Raw genomic sequence first — 18,476 nt, forward strand, 5'->3', positions numbered from 1 at the left:
GGTATTATCTATTATTATTAATATTCCCTATTTCTAACAACGTGGAAGGTGCAACCTGAGAGATCAGTGGAATGGTTTGGGTTTTTCTACTGTTTTCCGTAGGGGAGGTCGGGAGCAGAAGTACAAGGTTTCTTTCTTTTTCTTTTTTTTGCAACAGTAGCTGTGTAGAGAAGTATCTTGCTCTGTTAACTCTAACTGGCTCTAGCATTTGCTGTGGTTTCAGGATCAGTTAGTCATCTGCTGCTGCTGCTACGAGTCACGACAGAGCCCAGCTTATACAAGCCTCCTCCTTTTCCAAGACAAGCAGGAGGAAAAAAGGTGGGGGAGAGAGAAAAGGGTAACCACAAGTGTGTAGGAATAAGGGGAGACAGTTATGAGGTGGGGGTGACTGTTTGCTTGTGTATCTCCCCCCCATGCATGTATGTAATAGGGCACTGTCCCTTCCTATGAGGGTTGGGATTCAGTGGTGGAGAACAAGGAGCTCCCTGAGTACCTGTGTGGGGGCATAACTGAGAGTTTCTCTCTCCCCTGACAGTGAATAAGAAACAGGTGTGTGAGTCCCTGCCTGGTTAGCAGGGGAATGAATGTGTGCCCCTGACTCCTCTCTTTCTGCCTCATGGCTCTTTCTCTCTTTCCCGAGGATGAGGGGGCTTGGGCAACTGTTTCTTCCCATATTCTTCACCCTCGTCCTCATAGTTCATTTGAAGGACACCATGTCCTCTGCTCTGCCTGGCAGTGCCCACCAAACAGAGCCCCTCCTCACCAGTGGGAGCCACCAAGGCCTCGCCTGCATTGGTATGTATTCAAGTTTTGCTCACTCCCTTTACTAGTTCAGTAGCTGCGACGCTGGCAAACAAAGGAAATCTGGAGACAGAATAAATCATGCCTAATCTATCACAGCATCTACGGCTGCTGCAGCACTCTTCCATGAAATAACTGCCTTAAAACTCTCTGAGTCTAATAAAGGGTCTGGAGTGTTTATGACGTAGGTTTGGAGCTGCTGTTTCCAAACTTCACATTTTTCCTCTGCAGGGAGTAATGCTTGAGGTACATATTGACGTTCTCATGTATTAGTTGGGCAACTGAAAGCAGGATGTCAATAGCTATTCATAATTATAATTGCTTGAATGAATATTGCTGTGTTTTATTTTATCATAAAGATGAGGAATTCCTCTAGTATCCCCTCGGAAGACAAATGTTTCTTTTGAAAGGGGCTTTTCCTGGCAAAACTGTCTTAAGAAATAGAACTGCATTTGGGACCCGGGGCTTTCTGATATGTTGAGCTCTATCTTGGTAGGAAGGGTATGTGCAAAGTTTCTTGATATTACACAAGTCCTTGTTTCCTGGGGAAGTTGTGTATACTGCATGAAAGAGTACCTACCAAAGAGGAAGCATAACAAAATGCAAGGGGAGAAGCCTTGCACCCCTGCTTCTCCAGTGGCCTTCACTACCCTCTCCATACACATGGCACACAGGGATTGCAGCTGCTTTTCCAGCTTGCAGGTTGAATAAGTAGCTACAGAGGCTGAGATGGTGCATTCTCTCCCCTGGGGTATTCAACCTATATTATATTATGCTGTCTTTATGAGGGGTGGAGCAAATATCATCCTTTTGAGTCTGGAGAAGCATGTCTCCATTAGCAAACATGTCTGGACGTATAGCCTCAGCCGATATAGTCCCAAGGTGTAGTGAGTTTGATAAATGCTCAAGTCAGAATCAGCTGTGGGCACTTTTGATCTCTGTGTGTGAAATGCAGTAGGTAGGAGAACTGATCAATCAAGAAAAATACAGTGCTGTGTATATTTTTAAATCATTTTATACTGACAAAACATACATAATTTTACCTTATGATCAAGCATGTTTTATTTGTCCTATTTTTAGATCATTCAGGACATAAAAGCCACGTATTTACCATGTGAAAATTGCTGTTTCACGCTATGTAAGGGGAAGCTATTTACTTTCAATCTAAACTTTTTTTTCTTTTTTTGTTACAATTGAGGAAAACAAGAGAAAATATCTTTAGGCTTTGTAAAAACCAGCTTTTGAAAACAAAACAAACCAACAAGAAGAAAAAAAAAACATTGTCTTTTTAAAAAATAATTAAACATTATCCAAGCATATCTGCAACACAGGCCCTGCAGTACTGAAGACCTGAAAGTGAAACTGTAATAAAAATCAAAATAGATTTAATTGACTTTTATTGTCCAAGCTGACAGCAATCCAAATAGCAAACAAGCAGCATAAGCTGAGAAAAATCGTCTTTTAAAAATTCTTTCGTTTTTATTACTCTGACTTGTTAGCAGGACAGGTAAGGGAGTTAGTTTGCTTACAAGAACTGATTTTTAAATCAGTCCTTTTCCCATTTTTTACATAATGCCTTCATTCTATTTCTCTACTTATCTCACGCTTACAACCATAGGACTGTATCTGATTCCCAGGTGGCTGCACTGGGTCTTCGAATTGAAAGGAAAAATATCTAAAGCTCATCCAATCCCCAGAATCACTGAACCTTTTTCTATGATATCCCTTCACGCTTTGAAGAGACATGCCAAATTCTGTCAGTGCACTGAGTACTCATTTTTGATGAAGCAAAGGGGCACTTTTTGCAAGGCAATAGTGACACAGAAATCATTCGGATAACACCACAGAGCTTGATGCTTGACCAAAACAGGTTACCGACACCTCTCTTAACTCTGCAAAATAAAAATGCTTGTTCAAATCATCAAAAATAGATGGCCAGGTGCCTACTGGAGAGACTTTGAAAGTTACAGAATCTCTTTTAATCATCATCACCAGCTGACTGACATTTCATGGGTCAGCAGCACAGACAAATTTCACCTTCTTCAGACCCAATATAATGCTGTTTTTCTCTTTTCAACAACTGCTACTAATAACCTCTTCCACCCACCTTTGAGGACATAATTTCTAAGGTAGCAGAGGGTACCCTACTGAAGCCAGAGGTATTTTCAATGCCAATAACTTACAGGTGGAAATCCAAGCACTTGATTCCAAACTTTCCAATATTATAAAGTGTAAATTACTAACCCTGTTGATTTGTGATACACAATTACTTAAATGGTCTGTCTCTGTCTAGTTGTCCTTTTTATGGCATGGATACAGGAGTGAATAATATATTGTCAAGTAGCGAGCTCTAGATCTAAGGTGAATACTGTTTGCAGTCTTAATACCTTAATGCAACTTTTTGGCACGTGCCAAACATGATTTGAGGCTTTTCGTAATTTTTTTGTAACAAAATAGCTGCGTGTTATCTTGTCTAGGCAAGCGGTTTGACACACAATTGATTGTCCAGTGAGTGCTGCACAAAGCTATATGTAGAACCCTTGTAATAACACCATTTATTAGAGACTGAAAGTCTGGGGTAAAATCTGGTATTGGGTAAACCAATGTAAAGGCATGGCAACTCTACTCATTTAAATCATTCTGGAAGGAGGAAGTGTGAGCAGGATTTAGTCAATACTCAGTGTAAGTTTCAAATGTTTTCTTTGGATACGTGATACAATAATGTGTATATTAATCCTAGGTGTAGACCACTTTGGAAGTGACAGTATAGAAAAACTGAAGAGATATTTTCATTCTAAGCCTGTTTTCAGGGATGTTTAACTTTCAAAACATTTTCAAAAAGGTAAATCTCATTTTCAAAAGTGACCAAAGAACCTAATGTCACAGACACGTGACCCATATGTTGCCATAGCCAGAACTGATGTAGTGACTGCCATTTTTCAGTCTTATTATGCAGTGGAGTGACTTACACTGGTGTAGGGCTGCACATCATTTATCTGTTCCATATATACACAGGTGTAAAGGCAGATTAAGCCAGGATGTATATATATGTTTATATGTTCATTCCCTAAATTTCATTAGAAGTCTGTGGCCATAAAATGTAATTTATAGTCCAAAATGTGTTCTGTAAAATATGATACATCAGTGTATGTGATCTATGTACATACTATGGTATGTGTACCATTATACATGCACTTGGGCATGTATGAAGATATTACTGATTATAGGTTGAAATTCCTGAAGTTTCCCTTCATCTAAAGGCATCGTTCTCCTTGGGAAAAATTACCTTTTGGCTCTTTTGAATAATATGATCATGAAAAGTTGCTTGAGTCCCTTGACTGCGTTTCACCCATGTAAATAAGTTATCACAATATATAGTAATAGAAGGTACAGCATATACTCAAAAGGAATGAGTTTCTATGCTTTTAGAAGTCATAAATTTGCAACTCTGTTTTGTCAGTTGTAACATTTTATGATTGTAAACCTTTTGGTGTGGGAACTGAAGGAGCACATTCCTATAAGAGGCTATATACAGTATCAAAAGGAGAAAATGAATAAGGATAGCATCTTCTGGAACAGAACAATTTTGTTTCTGATATCATGCAGTACTCAGCATGGTGAGCAAGAAATGCAACCAATGTGTATCTTCAGTTTCTTGTATAACATACTGAGCCACACCTACACTGCGTTATACTGACAATCTTCATATTAATAATTTGCTTAGCAGCATATTGCAGCATGCAGCACAGCTCAAATCCAAGGTAAATTTTAAAAGTATGCGAATACTTTACATAAAGTATATTTTCTCCTAATATTTTATGTTACATTATAAGCCAGTGTTTTCAAATGTAGGTACCTAAAATAATCTTTACATAGATCAGTATCTTTCTGAAATATAATTACACATAAAAATGGAATTGGAAACTAAAATCTGAATTATTTTCCTTCAAATGCTCCCAAAATCAAATCCCTCTGTATTTTATCTTTAAGACTACAAAGCCTCTGGATAGTTTGGTAGGTGAGGCATTAGAATAGCAAAGCCTATATAAATCCATTACACAGCGAGTGATCTAGATATGCAGGAGCTCGTGGAAAATAACTATCACCTGCCATGGAATAGCCTGTATTTGCATTTGTGTATTTGTCACAGAGCAGAAAAGGTGGACAATTCCTATTTATTAATAATTTTAAATGCTTCAGCTGATGCTTTAATCTAAGGAACTCATTGCACTTAAACACAGAATAGAGAGGTAGTTTTGTTACCATTTATGGTGGGGAAGCTGAGGTCTTTGGAGGTTGGATTGGCTTCTTCAGAGTCACTTAGGAGGTCAATGGCAGATTCCCAAGACTCCCAACAATGCCGAGCAGAACTTTAGCTGGTATTCTCACAGCTCCATACAACTGCACTCATTCTCCCTCCTTTTTGGCTTCAGAAATGAATTTGACCCACTATGTTTAAGCAAGTCAACAGGTAACAAATTCTCTGCAGACATTCTTCAGTTTCAGATCCTCTGCCTATACACTGTATTAATTGTGGCCCTACTGCCCATAATCATGGCCTGCAGCCTCCCTCATAGCCATACCCATGTGTCACAGGCCTTCCTCTACTGAGTTCTCTTTCCTTACCCTTGGGCTACAGCAAATGAGACAGCCAAGACATATATATTATTGCTGCTTTCTGATATTCCTCCATATCCCAAAGCTTCCTCTTATAATGGAGTTCCCTAATAGCTAGACAAGTATTGCATTACTGTGCAGTGCAGTCAGATTAAGGACAGTGGTTTAGACCAGTGTTGTATTAGTTGAATCCACATGTTGTTAGCCTTAATTCTTAGCTGATTTACCAATATATTCAGGTAATGTTAATTAAATGGCTGAGACATTAAGGGCTTACCTACATGGGGAACTTAATACAGATTAAAGGAAAGTATGGTTTTAAAGTGGATTGATTATTCTTGATTAGCAACCTGTGTGAATGCTCTTAATTTATTAGAAATTGGCTTGGAAATGGATTCAATTAAGTCAGAATAGGACACTATTAATTCAAAATAAGGACATACACATGTGGAGTATAATGGCTCCAACTTCTGTGTGGCGGTAGCACTCTTTGCTGTTGAGTTGACTTGACCCTGCCTGTCGGTCCTCCACTTATCCCACCTGCCACACCTTTGATGGATGCTATTCAGAAGTTCCATATCTCAGTTACCAGACTTGGTCCTACTGGTCCTAATCATGTCCTCCAGCCTCCCTCATAGTGACACCCATGCCTTACAGGGCTTTCTTTACCAAATTTTCTCCCTCTACCTGTACTGTAGCTCACTGGGGTTCGACCCTTGCAGGGCTGTTCCTAGCTGCAACGTTCCCTGGGCCCCTGGTCCTGTCTGAACATCATCCCACCCTTTGCTCTCTCAACTTTGTCTCGGACGGCCAGGGCCGACTCGAGTTACGCTCGTACGTCAGGGCGGGCTGGTGAATGGAGAGGCAGACACAACTTATTGGTTGCAAAAAACTTTACTCACGCCACTTGCAATCACGACGCAGGTGGTCTGGTCGCCGGAACAACCACACGAGTTGCTCCAGCTGGCGGGGCCCAAGCCAGTTAATCCATCCGCAATTCGAAGCCAGCAGGGAAAGGGGTACGTCGGGGTTGCGCTCGGTGACGGGAAGAAAGATCGATAGGTGATCAGTCTATCGATCGGCAGCCGCAAGTCAGATAACTTCAGAGGCACTCTGCAGCGTGCTCAAAGCTCTTCGACTTGGGTGGAAGTCGCGCAGAATTTTAAACGGCTAGTGAGCCAATTACTAGTCGCCACGTGTGAATAATTTAGCACTGGCCAATAGCGGGGCACAAATTTGCATCCGAATAGCGGGAACTCTTTGCACCGTGCATTTCTGTGCTGCAAAGAAGAAATGCATCCTGCAAAGGAAACTGCAAATTGGCGGGAACTCTCCTGCACGCAGGCTCTCAATTGCAGCAGAACACTCTGCCGTGCAAAGGAGCTCTCATGTGGCCAGGAAATTCCATAGTGCCGAGGCACAAAAATCACTGGGTTGTGACAAACTTCAGTCCACTCTGTCCACCAGACCCCTAGCAGACCTCTTCCCTGGCTTCAACCTCTCATGCCTTCAGACCCTTGGTTCTCAGAAGGCTTTCCTGGGGCTTCAGCCCCTCAGCACACCAGGTCCCTGACCCTTTGATTCAGCAGAGATTCAGCCCGATTCAGTGTCTGAATCTCCAAATCTAAATCAAATCAGAGGACCCTTTAATCTCTCCACATCAAATTGGAACCCTCCGAATTGATTCAGAGAGATTCGAAAAGATTCAGCAATTCAGATATAGACACAGCTTCAAATGTTTTTTCTACATATCTCAAGGTACCAGGTGGCTCGTGAACACTTCAATGCTGGGGTGCATGGAGTGTCCCACAGAAGCTCAGGGGGATCCCCAGTGTGCTTAGCAGTAGACCCAGAAGTGGACCAGAAGCACTTCCGGTTCACTTCTGGGTCCACTGGAGAGTATGCTGGGGGGCCCCCTGTGCCCTCCCAGCTCGGTGACTGGTATCTCCTGGGTCCGGGGGAGCACTCGGGGGCCCCCCATGGCAGAACGCTAAGCAGGCGGGATGTACCCCCCCACCACGTGCTCCCTGGTGGACCCGGAAATGGACCGGAAATTCACCGCTGAGCACAGGGGAGGAGCCCCCACACTCCTGTGGAATGCTGCATCTGCCCCAGCATCGCAGCATTCACGAGTTGCACCTGGTACCTTGAGGTACGTAGGAAAAACATTTAAAGCTGTGTCTGTGTCTGAATCTCTGATTCTCCAAATCAGCGTTGAATCTTCAGATTCAGAGTCAGCCGAATCAAATCGGGGACAGTGTTCTGAATCAACAAATCGAATCACTGTCCCTGATTTGGGCTGAATCCAAATCTGAATTGAATATAGCCAGTTTTGCGCACACCTCCTGAATTCCTCAATCCCTCTTCAACTCTGGCCTGCATCACCCTTAAGACTACATAGCCCCTGGCTCTGTAGGCAAGCCTATATACAAGCTAGTTCCACCCCTGCCAGTCATCTGATCTTGCTATTAATCCTGTCACAGGTCTATCTCCTTCCAGCCTGCTACCTAGTTAGTGGGGTAACACCCTTGCTCAGCTTTTTCTAATTAAACAGCCTCTGCCCTGTTTCTCCACTGCTTCTTGTGACTTCTTTCTCCCTATCCTGAAATACCTTGCTGAGATTGTGGCTTTGCTCTCTGCTGCCTATGCAGGATGGGGCTTCTCTCTTTGCAGGCCCCAGGGCCAGGGTGTTCGCCCTGTCCTGAGGGCAGAATTTGTGTAGTCTGAGATCTTTCCCCTCTGGGCTACAAAAATCTGATTCTTAAAGGAACCCTGTCTTCTTCCCTTGTTCTTCAGTCTTTGAATAGTAACAGGGCTGGGATTCCTTGTTACCAGAAGTTAATTACAGGAATATATATTTTGGGATAGCTCCATATATAGTCATCTGTATGGTCTCTTCATCACATCAGTCTCTTCATCTGCACATAGTATCTGAAGAGATGTATGGAAAGGTGAGAAATAGCAGTATGATACTAGGCAGGGCCAAAGTAACCCTTTAGTGGGCCCTAGGCAAACAAACTCTTGGCCCCCTGGCTGATCAAGACCCCGCTCCCCACCCCATTGCTGGTGTTTGCAAGAAGTGGGGCTCAGGGCTGTGGCCATGGTGAGAAGGCTGGTGGAGGAGAGGGGAAGGGAAAGGAAGGGAGGTGGTTGGGATCATTTGTGCTATGGTGACAGAGGGAAGGACCAGCCCCACATAGCTCAGGGCCCTAGGCATGTGCCTAGTTTGCCTATGCAACCCTGCTATTAGGTAATCATATGAAATGGGAGAAGTGTTCATCATGTCTGATAAAGATCTCTTTTATATATATATAGCTAGATAGATAGATAGACATATATCTATATCTAGATATAGACATATATCTATATTTTGATAGATATAGATAGATATCTAGATAGAGATATATAATATTAGGAAAAATTTACAATGTTTATCACATGGGGATTGTTATACATTTGCAAAAGGTCACTCTTCTACGGACAGAAAGCAAGAGAAGGGGTTGTTGTATATCCATGTCTGTTTATATTTTCCATCATACTTGAACTGGATTTCATGGAGGTCTGTGCATTGATTAAATAGGATTGAATGCTCTGAGCTGGAAGAAGCAAAACCAATCCTAGCAAAAAGCAGAAATGGGAAGCATTGAATCTCCTGCTCACTCATACCCACTGGAGATCACATGGATGTTGTTCCATGTGCACTCCACAGGGCTGAGTAATCAACAGTTTGAAGGTGGAAAGGGGGAAGTGGAGTGAGCAACTGGTTCTTCTTTGCATGGAGTTTTGCCTCTGACAGGATAGATATACAAACAAGAATGCAGCCTTGGAGCAGAATTGGCACCCATGCCCAGCACTTTGCAGCTGGGACTGCCCAGTGCTGAAGGGATTGCCAGAACGTGCCTGGCCTCTGAAGAAGTCACTGCACCTGAATAGGAAATGAGACCTCCACCCTTTGACATTTCAGATGTCCCAACATTCATTTGCAGTGTTCAGAATTTCTCTGCCTTACCCCCACTGCAATTGTGCATGTCTCCTTTAATCGTACAGTGAAAAGATACAATCCCCTTGCTTCAGGCCAGCTGCCTAAGCAGCAGTGAAACCACACAAAATAGATTTCCCTGTTTTGATTTGTGACCTCTTCAGTCAGCAAGTAAGATCAATATATTAATAAGGTAATGAGTTCAATGAAAATGGGCATGTCCAATGGAAACAACAGTGGAAGCATACGCTGCTATATGTTTCATTGTTTCCAGAAGTGGAAGAGCGAGTAAAGATTGCTTGGATTCACAGAGACAGGAAGGGGGAGTGGGATTTGTATACTCTGGGTGAAACCCATCCAAAGTCCAAGCCATAATCCCTGGTTCAAATAAGTATTTTGGAGGGCCAAATAACTTGCCTTTCACCAAATGATGTTCACTGAAAAAAAAAAAAAAGACTTTCAAGGCAAGGACGTGCCTTGACTCCTCCACAGAGACTCCCACCTCACAACTCAGCTGTAGTGAAGAAGGAATGCTGCCTGGCACGTCCCAGTCTTGCTGGAAATAGCCAGTAACTTGCAGTACCCTTTCATGGGGCACAACAGTCTCCTTTATTAACAAGTGGCCAATCCCACTGGAGGCAACTTGGGCCTGAGAAGCCAAAACTGTAGCTTCTCCTCCATCCACCACCTTTTTTAGTGAGATGCTCCAAGGAGGAAAAAACCTAGTGGGTGTGTCTACATGGCTGTAGCTCATTGCTATGGTGATGTAGCATTGGTGGGCACGAACCGTGACACTGATGCAACTGCAGAGTAGCATGGGAAAAAAATATGTGCGGCATCAGGATTGTGCTGTAGCTCCAGTTACTGTACAGTCATTTAGTACTTGCTTAAGCAAATACTAAATGACTTTACTGTGCAGTCCAGTGCCCACTGACAAGCAAAGTACTACTTTGTATTTGTGGAAGGCCGTTATCTGGGCTGAACAATAGGGTAAGGTCTATATTTCTTTCCTATTCCTGTGTGTCTGAGAAAAGGTCAGTGGCCATCCAGCTTTCAGAGCTGGCATAGTGATGCAGGCTATCTGCATACAAAGCCACCCAATGTTTAGATTCATGACTAAACTGCCCTTCTGAAAGGTTGAGTTCACTGGAGGCTAAGAGTTAACTTGTATGGCAGAAGGGTGAGCAAGAACTCCACTGTCTGGCACCTTAGATCAAGAGTAAAAGATGGCAAACTGTTCCCATTCAAAAATGCTGAAGGCTGGGGATTTGCATAGGGTGCCAGGAAACTCATTTAATGACATTCTGGCTTCAGACAAATTTTATCTAAAATTGAAAACCAAACAGGCAACTGTGCCTGGCTGCTTCTCAGCATCCATAAATATACTCTAATGTTAGATTCTTTCATACATTTCCTGCAGAAGTGGATTAAGTTAAATAGGCTGCTCAGCTTGCCAGGGGCTGCGTGGCGAAATTATGAATGTCTCTTGCTCTTACTTTATTTTTGAGGGATGTGATTCTTTTTCGAGACTAGTGAAAATGTTGTTTTATTAATAAACACTATTTTCAAATACATGGGGAGAAGTGTTTCCTGATATGTGAATTTTCAGATTACTGCTGCTGAGCAAAATGGGTATGGTTTCCTCTTATCATCTCATAAATTAATAGCAGATAGGAGAAACTATGACTGAAAGAGACAGACATTTTATTAATGCCAGTCTAGTTTCTAATGGCTGATAGGCATTATAATACCAATGCATTTTTTTGCTAAAGAAAACATTCTTCAGCCTGTCAAGATGTTGAAAATTATTAAGTCCCACAGAAAAGCCAATTTCTTAAATCTTGCTTATGAAAAAATCATACAAAAGTGCAAAAAAATGCAAGTTTTTAAATTTAATTATGGAATCAATATAACTTGCCATACTCTGCTTATGCAACATGAAAAACAAATAAAATGAAGCAATCTGCTGATTAAAAACAATCTGTAAACAGCTTTCTGGAACTGAATAACTTACTTTTTTTTCTGAAGCCCAGAGTATTAAAACACTTTAATATTCTTTCTGACACCACTATAAGTGATAAAAGCAGTGTGATTTCACCAGGTCTTCAAAAACAGCTGACACCCTCTCCTCCCTTTTTATCTACCTAATGATTTTTCCATTTTTAGCCAACAGAGTTAAGAACTATAGAAGACTTATGAAGATTTGTTAATATTTTTTATATTTTGTCTACTTACTGTGCAATGTTAACATAGCAAATGTAGTCCAAAGCAAACTGTCATGCTGATGCCAAGCCTAGAGGAAGGGGTGTGACTGTGTATGTGTGTAAAAATATGATATATTAGTGTGCACTAAAACCCAAACCCTGTCCTGGGGACTGTACACTTTCCAAGCCAGAGTCTACTTATTTACACCAGTTAGGACTTGTAGTAGAGATGATATCTTTTATTAGACCAACAAGATTTTTTCAACAAAAACAAACAAAAAAATAATAATTGCAAGCTTTCGGGCACAAACACCCTTCATCTGGCATTGGAGAAAAGATTGCTAAAAGTTCTCCTGGGTAGAAATGAAAGTTCATATTTTGTAGGATTTCAAAGAGGATGCAATAGATGGAAAACTCTTCTGGGCAGTCAGTTCATAGCTGGTATGGAGCCTCTCACCTCCTCTGAGGATCTGTGATGATGCAAATTACCTTGAAACAAAGACAGGAGCAGGATCTCAGGTTCCAGGTGGTCACCACTGCTTCCTGCTTGGGAAAATATGAAGATTTCATGAAAAAAATCAGCTAAAATTGGTATCTTCCATGCGTCAGGTATCCAGGTTGTGGCCGTATTGGTCCACAGAAAAAGGCAATCAGGACTTATAGTAGAGATGCTATCTTTTATTAGACCAACAAGATTTTTAGGAAAAAAAAATGTAATTGCAAGCTATTTACACCTATTGAAGTCAACAGAACTACTTTGGATTTAACTCTGATTGGAATTCTATCCTTATCCTAGACCCTCCAGACAGTTACACAGCTGAGTGATTTTATTTATATGAGAAGTCTCAATTTAAATGTTGGAAGACTGGTAATTTTTTTTAATAGTTTCACAAACACAAAATGGGGCACAACTGGCTAGGCTGCAGCATTATGGAATAGAACATAAAGGTTATAGCAGATTGAAACTGAATATGTCAACAGTCCTATCATTTATTCATTCATTGGCAGCCATAGGTCTCGGGAGACAATGGGTATTGCACGTTTAGTAGGTTAGCAGGTACCACCACAGCTTCTTGACTGGCTGCACAGTCTGATGGGTAACAAACAGACCCTCTCGCATATTGCAAGTACAAACTTGGTTGAGCTTGCACTGGCATGCTGAGTGCTACACAAATTGCCAATTGTTCAAATCAAAAGTGAGACCTTATGAGGGAGGATAAAGCAAGATGCTGCATTTACTGATTAAGTGCTTAATACACACCCCTCCCCACACCCCCACATTCATACCCCAATTTGTGTTTTGCACTGGTATATGTTACCAGTCTTATCAGTACTCGGATCAACTTAGTGGCCAGCCAAATTGATCACAAGTAGGAGCCGGGCTCCTGCCAGTCCATATCATTAGACAAATTGATGCTCCAAGATGACATGCAGAACAAGACCCAAAATCAATATGTCTCACCCCATCTTTTATAATTTTGTGAATTCACCCAGTCCTCTCAGCTTTGCTGTGTTATCACTGTGTTCTTCCTTGAAGGTTAATTGCCGTTGTTATCTTGCTGTTCTGGTGCGGATTCTTCTTCTTTGGGTCTTTTATCTGTCTGCATTCTTTATCCAGTTGCCAACTGATGTTTTCCTTTTTCACAGACACACACACACCCATTCTCTCACACATACAGCATATAAAGGTCGAACACTTATGTCAAGCTACAGAACAATACAAAATGGAGTTTCTTAAGGCAATGAAAAACTCAAAAAACACATAAGATTAAAAGCAATAGGCAAAACGTTTATTTGTATAACACAAATACTGTTTTGTCTTGCCTGTCTCCGACACTTCTTTTGTAGATCATCATTGACCCTCTCCATCTCCAAACAACATAGGCCCTGCTTCATGGTGGTTTTCTACTTGCAGTTGTCTGAAGGTATTGCTTCCCAGTATTGGCCAACCATGCACAGCTGACAAAGGTTTTTCTTGCAAACACCAACAAAATGGAGCCTGGGCCATACAAGATGATGGTTGCCAGTGGCCAGCTCACAATAGTGTATGTCCTTGGGATTTGGCCATCACTCATACGCTTCACGTGTCCTAACCAATGAAGACATCTATGTCTCAGAAATGCAAACAAATTGGTTGTGTTGGCCCATTCCAGAACAGCAAAGTTGGAGATTTTGTCACGCTGTGTTATGCCCAGGATAAGGCAGCAACACTAAAAGTAGAAACTGTTCAGTTTTCTTTCTTCTTGGCATAAGGAGTCTATGTTTCACTGGCATACAATAAAGAGCTAAGTATGCAACGACAACTATGTCGACAGAGTGACCGCTCTGTTTTTCCAAACGCTCTTTTGAAGGTTAGCCATGGTGTTGCATGCCTTTCCAATGCAAGCATTAATTTCGGCTTCCAAGCCAAGATTTGGCAAGATGGTGCAGCCCAAGTAAGTGATTTTTTTCAACCACTTCCAGGCTTTCATAATTTATTCTAATTTTGGGAGAGTAGTCAACTTGTTGACCCATGACTACTCATCACAAGCATGAGAAGGGCGATCTATGAGACTTTATAGTCCTGCTTGTGCATGACTAACAATTGCTGTATCATCAGCAAAGAGCATTTCACAGATGAGAACTTCTTGGGTTTTTGTTTTTGCTTTGAGTAAAGCAAGGTTAAAGAGTTTCCCATCAGGTCTGGTCCAAAGGTATACTCCTTCTGAACAGCCACTGAATGCATATTTGAGTAGGACAGTGAAGAAAATCCCAAAAAGCATCAGAACTAGGACACAGCACTGTTTGACACCATTCTTGATTTCAAATTCTTCTGAATGTGGCCCATCTAACTACACCATTTCACACATGCTGATGTGGAAAGACTTGATAATGCTCAAGCACTTAGGTGGGCAGCCAGTCTTCTTCAGGATTTAAAACAAACCATCCCTGCAAACCATTATGAAATAGAACATGAAGGTAATAGCAGATAGAAACTGAATATGTCAAAAGTTCTATATTGTAAAACAAACAAACAAACCAACCCAAACCCTAATAATATATTGGGATGTATTAACAGGAGTTACTACAATGGAGATGGAAATGCACTCTGGATGAAAATCTTCTGAGGATCCTTCAGACAATCACTCCATAGTAGTTTACAGATAATTTCTGATGCCATTTTAAGGCCAACTGCTGTTGTTTAAGGCAGACCCTCAGATGATCATGGTCCAACTACATCTATTTCATGACCCAAATAGATCATTGAAGTTCTCTGAACAATGCAGTCAACAATAGCCCAGGTGAAAACCAGGGGCCTATTTCTGGAGCTAGAACTATGGTGTTAATGAAGTCCATAGCTTACTACATGTGACACTATGTCACCATAGCATATCACTATGGTGACATAGCATCCATGGGTGTCTACATGTGACGACTAGCTACTTCGCCATAGTGGCATGCCCCCGGATTACAGCATGCCACTATGGGGAAGTAGCTGCTAAAAATAATCATGCACTACGTATAGCACACTACGGACAGTTACTGTACCATACTTTAGTACTTTCAAAAGGAAGTGCTAAAGCATGGCATAGGAACAACATTACCACAGGGCAACATGCAGACAAATCCTCTGTCAAGGGTTTCCTCTTCTAGAAGGACATGCGAGAAGAGAAGACTGACTTCACAACATGCTCTAAAGGAACTTTTTTTTGATAATTGAGGACAAGGATTCAAAACAGAATTAGAAGAAAGAGAAAGAAAATGTTTTTCTACTCCATCTGCACCCCCAGGACAAAACATGAAGCAAGCTGCTGAGCTTTGTAGAAGTAATCTGAGTCTACTATTAAACACTTTGGGTGTCTATACAGGAGCATGGAGGCTGCTCTAATGTGAAGCATGGCAATTACCACACTCAAGCAGCCTCCTGCATCTCATGTATCAGCATCCCTGTGCTTAAAAGTGGTGATGGGGGTGCGTGAACTAAAGCTGGTTGAACAAGCATTAGTTCAAGTGCCCCCACCACCATTTTTAAGCATAGGGATGCTGATACAGGAGACAGGGTGGTGTTTCAGAGAGGCTGTTGGAGCCGCTTTAATTAAAGCACTGCTCCCCCACCCCCGGAGCACATGTAAAAGTGCCCTTTGGCTACATCTACATGAGATGATTTACTGTGCAGCATCTTAATTTGCTGTGCAGTAAAGCATCACCATCTACATGTGCATGGCAGTTAGGGTTCAGTAGACTAAATTACTGCCCTGCCAGATAGTCCTGTCAGATACAAGTGCTATCCAGCAGCTCAGTAAATTACTGTGCTTAAATGCATGTGTAGATGGTGACATCAGGATTAGTTTATTCCAGCTCAGATTAAGCCAGAGTATATTCAGTCGTATTAACTGCATGTGTAGACATGCCCTTTAGATATTATATTAGTTACTGTATTCAGATGCAGTAATAATGATCACTCTATCAAATGAGTGATCTAAGGCACAGAGAAGTTTCATATTGCTCTTGACTTCCTGTTTATACCTGCATTATGTGTCATTCTTTCTTGAGGTGAGAGATTTATTATGATAATTTTTATCTATCAGTCTGTTTTACCCTGAGATGAAGAATATACCAAAATGAAATCTTAACTTGCATTTTTGTAACTTTGCAAAGTTAAATGAATGTCTTTGCATTAACCTTATGGGCAGGCTGCTGCATCTGAAATATAAAACAGCTATGTTGCACAGTTTGGTTTTTGGGTTCTAGAGTAAAACTATGAAGAGCACAAGAGAAGTGACACCATACATGGTGTTCATTCTTCTCCCTCCTGCTTAACCACAAACAGGCTGTGGTTGGTGCTGTAACTGAAGGTTGCAATATGAGCTGGGTATCATATTGCCCCAGTTGCAGTAAACAGAAGGAAAAAAATACAGAGTTGTAAGCCCAGTAACAGTTATTTCCTTCCCGTCCAGTAGAGTACAAGAGGATGCATAAAGATAACTGTAATTGTAATCATGACTAGGGCTGAAACAAAGCACTACAGGGCAGTGCTTTGAATGAAAAACTAGTGTGCAGCTTTATGCTTTGTTAATTAGGAAGTGGAAGAGTATATACCAAGCAGGAGATACAGAGGGTGTGCTGTCAGGAGCTTAGATAGCAAAGTACTAGCAATGCTGTGCCCTGTGTTATATAATAAAGACAAATTGAACATTATTCCTCTGTTGCAGTCTTTGTCACCCTTGACAGCTCAAAGTGACAGCTTGCTGAGCAAGAGGAAAGAGAGGCTCACATTCCAAATGAACATCTATGCAATTTTAACAACAGTGTATAGGAGGAAATGTAATTTTGAGGAGACTTTTTTTCCCTCCCTGTAGCTATATCTATGCCTGAAATATGTCAATTAGGTCAGGTTATTCCTTTTCTGGGCCCACTCCATTGACATCAACTTAAACCTCTTGCTCTTACCTTCAAGGTTCTGCTCAGTTCTGCTTCAGGCTACGTTTTAAATTTTGTGGTCTGTCATGTACCATGTATCTCCCTTCTGCCCTTTCCTCAGCCAGTAATGCTGACCTTGCTGCCACGCTGTGTGTCCTTTTCCCACTCCCATCTTCACATTTCCTCCTTTATACTACTAATGCATGGTGTGACTTTCATTACTACATCTTCGTCCCTGTCTCCTGTAAAGGGTCACTTTTCCACTAAGGTCCACACACAACAAAAATGAACAAAACATAAATAAATTATATTTCTTTAAAAATATCAAACTCCTTGCAGTCAGTTTTCTATTTTATGAACTCTTTTGTGTGCTTTTACCTAAGTGTTATCCCTTGAAGTGTGCTACTGTTTTTCTTTCTTGGCATCCATCTCCACTTATTCTCTCATTTTTGGTGGGCTACAGGTACTTACTGCTACCACAAGTCTTCTAAATCACATTCTGTAAATGAGTCCTGTCAAGGATTTTGTTTAATAAGTGTGGGGAATCAGGTTTTTATGACTGCTAGGAGATGGTGAACTCATTGTTATTCCCACTGGTATCTTTGGATTACTATATATGAGAGTAAAGGTTTTCTTACCTCTATATAGCATTATTACTTTTTAAGAAAGGACTTTCTTTCTCTAATCTCTAATTATTAATCTCTAATAAAGAAGTTAATTTTGACAAGTTACAACTGGAGTGTCTTTGTCCTCCACCCTCACCTTATAACATGGTCCACATGGGGCATCTCCCTTATGTTGGAAAAGAACAACTTTTTAGGTTGAATATCATGTCATGGCAGGGTCAATACAGTGCGTCCCTCCCTGCTATGGGCCCTCCCTCCCCCAGAAGAAATAAGCCAGACAAAACTGCTAGTGGTAAATTACCCTATGTTTTAAGGAAATAAGACCTGAATTTTGCAGGTAGGTTTCATCTCAATACAGCATCACTGCAAAACCTACGATCTCACCTTCCTTGTGGTCCTACATTAGTCCAGCTATGTTGAATCCCAACAGATGGATTTAGTGGTTTCTAGCTCTGGCTCCCAGACTAACTAATTGGTAACACATGATGTGCTACCAAGGTCACACTTTAATTCAGGGGTTGGCAAAATGCGGCTTGCGGGCTGGATATGGCCCACCAAGGCATTCTATCTGGCTCGCAGGGCCCCTAAAAATTTAGAAAATCAATACTTATCTGCCCCTGGCTGCCTGTCATGCAGCCCTTAATGGCTTGGCAAAAATCATTCCTCTGCCTAAAATAATTGCCCACCCCTGTCAATTACTCTGGTCAGACTTTGCATTATCAAATATAGCTTCCTATATAATACCAGAGTCCTCACTTGGAGAGAGAGGACAGCTTCATTGTATAGAGCTGCAGGAGAGATTAAACATTTAATTTTGGGGTTAGAGTTTGGCTTTTTAACCACAGTTCT

At 41.4% G+C, this 18,476-nt stretch overlaps 1 protein-coding gene across 1 annotated transcript in view; it reads left to right on the top strand.

The window, feature by feature from the left end:
* The first annotated feature begins 265 nt into the window (after nucleotides 1–265).
* Nucleotides 266–18,476, top strand: part of AOAH (acyloxyacyl hydrolase) — a 165,568-nt gene continuing 147,357 nt past the window's right edge. The window contains exons 1-2 of the mRNA XM_006029757.2: nucleotides 266–318; nucleotides 641–795. Coding sequence (XP_006029819.2) covers nucleotides 642–795 — 154 coding nt within the window. The 5' untranslated portion in view covers nucleotides 266–318; nucleotide 641. The remainder of the gene's footprint in view (nucleotides 319–640; nucleotides 796–18,476) is intronic.

Source organism: Alligator sinensis, unplaced genomic scaffold, assembly GCF_000455745.1.
Source record: "Alligator sinensis unplaced genomic scaffold, ASM45574v1 scaffold254_2, whole genome shotgun sequence".
Lineage (NCBI taxonomy): Eukaryota > Metazoa > Chordata > Crocodylia > Alligatoridae > Alligator > Alligator sinensis.